The sequence below is a fragment of the Echinops telfairi genome, unplaced genomic scaffold, assembly GCF_000313985.2.
Source record: "Echinops telfairi isolate 266 unplaced genomic scaffold, ASM31398v2 ScPeMD7_7468;HRSCAF=8506_0, whole genome shotgun sequence".
In the NCBI taxonomy this organism is placed as follows: Eukaryota; Metazoa; Chordata; class Mammalia; order Afrosoricida; family Tenrecidae; genus Echinops; species Echinops telfairi.
Genome location: NW_022111369.1, coordinates 49,795,513 through 49,801,171, shown reverse-complemented (window position 1 = coordinate 49,801,171; position 5,659 = coordinate 49,795,513). Strand labels below are relative to the sequence as shown.

Here is a 5,659-nt window from a genome sequence, read left to right as displayed (position 1 = left end):
TTTGAGAAACGATGTACAAATGCGCTTTACACAATTGATGTGTGTATGGATTGGGATAACAGTTGTATGAGCCCCTAATAAAATGTTAAAAAAGAAAAGAAAAAAAAAGAGCGGTTTAAGTAGAATCTTGGGTACAAGAGGTAGGGATAGCCAGGTAAGAAAAGATATGTGGTGAAATTTGTCCCCAAACCACAAGATTTTAGAACTACTTTTGGGTATGGGTGGGGGTGACGCATAGTAGGAAGAGCACAATGGAAAGGTAGGAAGAGTGGTGGTTTGAACACATCTACTCTGGTAGAAAGATGAGAGTCCCCCTTCATCATATGTACAAGCTTGGAATCCACATGGAGCACATAGTCGTAAGGGCTCCCGAGGAGTCAGCATCAGCTTGTAGGCAACAGAAAGCGGGGAGGGACTCCATCATGAAAGAACGCACTAGGTTATGGAACTTCTATCTTGTCCCAGAAATGGAGAAACCAATCAAGGATTTTTTTAAGAACCACCACATAGGGCACCTGGTGGAGGAATGGTTATCATTTGGGCTGCTAACCACATGGTCAGCTGTTCAAAACCACCAGCCACTCCTCATGACAAAGACGGGGTTTTCTACTCCTATAAAGAGTTACAGTCTTAGAAACTCTACCTTGTCCTATATGGTTGCTATGACTCAGAATCCACTCGATGACAGTGAATTTGGTTCCCACCCCTACCCAAGGGGACGAACAACAGAAACATGGATGAAGAGAGACAGTAGACAGTGTAAGATATGAAAATAATAATTTAAATGTATCAGGGGTTGGGGAGGGAGGGAAAAAACAGAAGAGCTAATACCAAGGGCTCAAGCAGAAAGAAAATGTTCTCAAAATAATGGTGGCAACCTATGTATAAATGTGTTTGATACAATTCGTGTATGCATTGTTATAAGTGCCATCAATAAAGTGATTTGTTAATTAAAAAACAAGACAAACCCCAGTGCCATCGAGCTGATTCCGATTCACAGCCATCCTACCGCAGAATGATATTATTAGGTCAACCTTTGAAAAACAAATTATTCTAGCTGCTGACCAGTGATAGAGCTGGGATGAAATGACCAGGTTCTCTGTAGTAATACATGGAAGGGGAAAAAAATGAAGGTTTAAATGAAAACAGAGGGCAAATTACATGACTGATTTGAGAGAAACGGTTGGGTGTGCTGTGCAAGAAGGTGAGCATTTCAGAAAAGAATGTAAGTAGACCAAAGACGACAAGCTCCCCTAGACTATGCAAATGAAAGTTGCAGCTGTGTCTATTCCAACCCGGGGTGTCCTCCTTTACGGCTATGATGAAAAAGGGGAAGCCCCTCCACACAGTGACTACAACAACAAGCTCAAGTGTGATGATTGTGAGGATGGCGAAAGGTGGGGCAATATTCAGAAGATTGCTATGCGCTGGAAATGACTTGGTGGCACCTAACAACCACCACCACCTTTATAGAAGCAGATTGCCGGGCCTTTCTTCCACAGCACTACTGATGGGTGGTTTTGAACCACTAACCTTTAGGTTATTAGTCGAGCCCAAGCCATTTGTCTGCTCACTGCTTCCAACAGTATACACAAGAAACATGTTTTGCTGATAATAGATCTTCATTTAAAAGATACCATTATCAAAGTAACTCTCAACATATATGTTTTCTATTATAAAAGTAGCTCATATATTAGAGTATTTGCAAATACAGATGAAAAATACATCTATATTTCTACAAATCACAGAAAACTGGTATTAATAGTTTGATTTGGACTACATATAGTACTTAAAGATGTCTCTTAAAATATCTACAATATATGCAGAGAAGTATAAATTGACTAAGTATTTTGGTAGTTAATGTTTTGGAAAAATAAATCAATAACAATAATTACCAAATCCTATGAATTCAGAAGAAGAATGGACTCTTAAGAGAGCTTATATAATAAAATATATAAACTCTATTTAAATTTATTAAAATTGGCTTAATATGAAGTTTTAACTACTAGTATCTTGTTTTCACATAAGACTTTTCTCTACTACACAATGGCATATGAAAACCCTTACCTTAGATTCATAATGAAGATCTCTGATTACAGCCCCCAGCAGCTTGGGCTACAGATACATTCTCATTCATAACACTGAGCTCTAGAAAGTTCTGTAATATATTCTAAGTATCCATCCTAAAGGTGACCAAAGCATATCAAAACAAATATGGATAACCAAAATTAAAATGCAGATTAAAGGTAAAAAGTGCTGTTTTATTTCACAAGAAAATTAATGGGGTGTCTTCATTGTAGTGGCTTGGATTTTGTTATTTTCAAACAGCATAGGAAAATGTTGGATTCAAGAAGAGCAACATGTTTAAACTTGTTTTTATAATCTTGGCTGACTTAAATGTGTGCATTGGCTGAATCATCCCTTCATGTCACTAGACCTTGTGCAGACCTGTGATTATCTTATTGATCCAAATACCAAAAGCATAAGAAACCAGGAACTTGGAGTATCATCCAACTTGAAAGGAACAGCTCATAGCTTTGTCTGTCAATTTTAAAGGACTTGTATTTCAGCTGATTTTCTGTACTGATTACACGCCCACTTAATTAATGACATAAACCATAAATAGAAATATTTTTAAAGTGGAGAGGCACAAAAGAGCCAACACGCCGCAGGATTTCAGAGCCTATCAACATTTATACAAACATGTATCTTGACTAACAAGAAAAGAGAAAATACGCCTTTTCTGCATCGTTACCTTGGTGACTTCCTTGGCTTATTATTGACCTTTCTAGGGACTAATTTGTGAGGATTCCCTTTCAGTTCTATCATTCATTCTCTTTTCCTCTATCTATAATGGGTTAAGTATATATTCTTGTAAAATACCTCCATGAAGGAACCTGTCAAAAATGTTCTTTAGAGATTTCTGATTGCAGTAACATAGTGAAACCATGAGTTGCTATTGTTAGATGCCATTGAGTTGGTTCTGACCCACAGCCACCCCACGAATGACAGAACAAAAGGCAGTGCCCAATCCTGTAGCGCTCTCAAAACCATTGCAGCTTCAGCTCATTGTTGCAACCACTATGTCAGCCCATCTCATTCACTGACTCTTTCACTGACTCTCTACTTTACCAAAGATGATGTCCCTCTCCAGGGACTGGTCCCTCCTGACGACATGTCCAAAGAATGTGAGATGATGTCTCACCGTCCTCTATTCTAAGGAGCATTCTGGCTATATTTCTTCTGAGACAGATTTGCTCATCCCTCTGGCGTCTACGGTATATTTAATATTTGTCAATACCATAATTCAAAGGCAGCAATGCTTCCCTCATTCATTGGGCAGTTTTCATAAGCATATGAGGTGACTGAAAATACTCTAGTTAGGGTCAAGTGCTCTTCAGTCCTCACGGTGACATGCTTTCTCTTTAACCTTAAAAAAGGGCCTTTTGAATGCTTCCTCCCCCCACCCTCAGGATCCCAATTCGACCTTACAAATCCGGCTAGACCAGAGCATGTACACTGGTGCAGATAGGAACTGGAAACACAGGGACTCCAAGACAGATGATCCCCTCAGGACCAGCGGTGAGAGTGGCGATACCAGGAGGGTGGAGGGAAGGTAGGGTAGAAAGGGGGAACCAATGACAAGGATCTACATATAACCTCCTCCCTGGGGGACGGACAACAGAAAAGGGGGTGAAGGGAGACGTCGTAAGAGAAATAGTAATTTATAAATTATCAAGAGTTCGTGAGGGAGGGGAGGCAGGGAGGGAGTAGTGGCAGGGAGGGAGGGGAAAAATGAGTTCATACCAAGGGCTCAAGGAGAAAGAAAAAGTTTTGAGAATGACGATGGCAACAAATGTACAAACGTGCTTGACAGAGTGGATGTATGGATGGTAGTAAGAGTTGTATGAGCCCCCAATAAAATGATTTTTTTAATATTAAAACAAAATAATTGTAGATTTGGCCAATCCAATGTGCCTCGATTTTTTGACTGCTGCTTCCAAGTGTGGATTGCAGAACCAAGTGAAATGAAATTCTTGTTAATTTTAATCTTTTGTTTGCGTCTAAGGTATTTTCTTTTTTAAAAAACATTTTATTAGGGGCTCATACAACTCATCCCAATCCATATCTCCATCCATTGTGTCAAGCACATTTGTACATTTGTTGCCATCATAATCCTCAAAACATTTTCTTTCTCCTTGAGCCCTTGGCATCAGCTCCTCATTTTCCCCCTCCCTCCCCACCCCACCCCTCATGAACCCTTGATAATTTATAAATTATTATTTTTTTGTCATATCTTACACAGTCTGATGCCTCCCTTCACACACTTTTCTGTTGTCTGTCCCCCAGGGAGATTTAATTTCAAACTTCTCTTCAATTATGATGTTGCTTATTGGTCCAGTTGTAAAGAAAACTATATGGTAAATCAAGTGATTTTAGGTTTTCTCTTCAAAGTAGTATACAGTTTGCAATTCCTACAACAAACCTCCAAATACTGAAAATTAGATGAAAGAAAATATCCCTTAAAAATTAGTAACAATTAAGCATCAAATAATTAACTCTGCTGACTGCTTCAAAGGGCTTTGACTTATACTTACTTTACATTCACAATACCTTTGTGACAAGTAATATCCTTATTTTAAAGAAGAGGAAATTAGGCTGAAGGAGGACATGTAACAAACACTAGTGCTGGGATCAACAAGTTAGTGAATTTTCAGAAATCAAAAGCTTTTAAGAAATCCTTCAAGATAGTATCTGGTGAATATTCCCATTTTAACATTTTTTGTTTAAAAAGTCCAATGACAACAATAAAAACATGTTCTGTTCCTTTGAGATGTTTTACTTGATCTACAAAAAGTAAGTGTAACATAAAGAGGGAAAAGCAGGTACCATAAACAACAGATCTTCAAAGAAGCCATGTGGAATTTATGTCAGCATATTGCAAATGAACCCAAGGCTAGGAAAGATGGGGCACAATCCCAGACTCCAGGGTAAAGAATAATAGTTACTGGAGGTTGTCTTGGAGAAATGCTTACTTAAGAGAATTAACTGGTTCTCAAAACCCAAACTTAGCGCCATGAAGTCGATTCTGCCTCATAGTGACGTTGCATCAGGCATCATTAATTCAAAGGTTCGACATAAAGCAATGGTGGCCAATTCCTAGCAAGTCACCAACACTATACTACCTACATGGAACCAACACTATACTACCTACCTGGAACAGACATTTGGCATATAAATTCTAAGCCGTTTGGCTTCAAATGCGCTGGTACATACCGGGAGCCCTGGAAAACCAGGGCGTTACAGTGAAAGCAAATAGGAGCATTCGGTGCCGCGCACCCGACGCGGAACAAAAGAGGTGGCCGACAGAAGACGCCGCCCCGGTTTCTCACGTTAAAGCTCGTGAACGAACGGTTGAAGTGGCAGTGTGTGAAAGCATAATCGTGCGGTTTAATACTCGCAGGGGGCGGTGGGGGTGGGAACCTTGTACAACTAGCGTTCGCTTCCTCCGCGTCCCAGACCCTGTGCTTTTCCGCGGTCGGTGAAGTTCGAGTGATAACACGCCAAAACCAGCCCCGGTTTTCGATAGGCGCGCACCCGAGGCCCGGCCGGGCCAGATATGACAAAATACCAATTTATAAACTATCAAGGGCTCATG

The 5,659-nt window shown here is 40.0% G+C and overlaps 1 protein-coding gene across 1 annotated transcript in view; it reads right to left on the bottom strand.

The window, feature by feature from the left end:
* Positions 1 to 5,528, bottom strand: part of JCHAIN (joining chain of multimeric IgA and IgM) — an 88,029-nt gene extending 82,501 nt beyond the window's left edge. The window contains exon 1 of the mRNA XM_045284307.1: positions 5,278 to 5,528. Within this exon, the coding sequence (XP_045140242.1) occupies positions 5,278 to 5,326 (49 nt within the window). The 5' untranslated portion in view covers positions 5,327 to 5,528. The remainder of the gene's footprint in view (positions 1 to 5,277) is intronic.
* Positions 5,529 to 5,659: the final 131 nt, after the last annotated feature.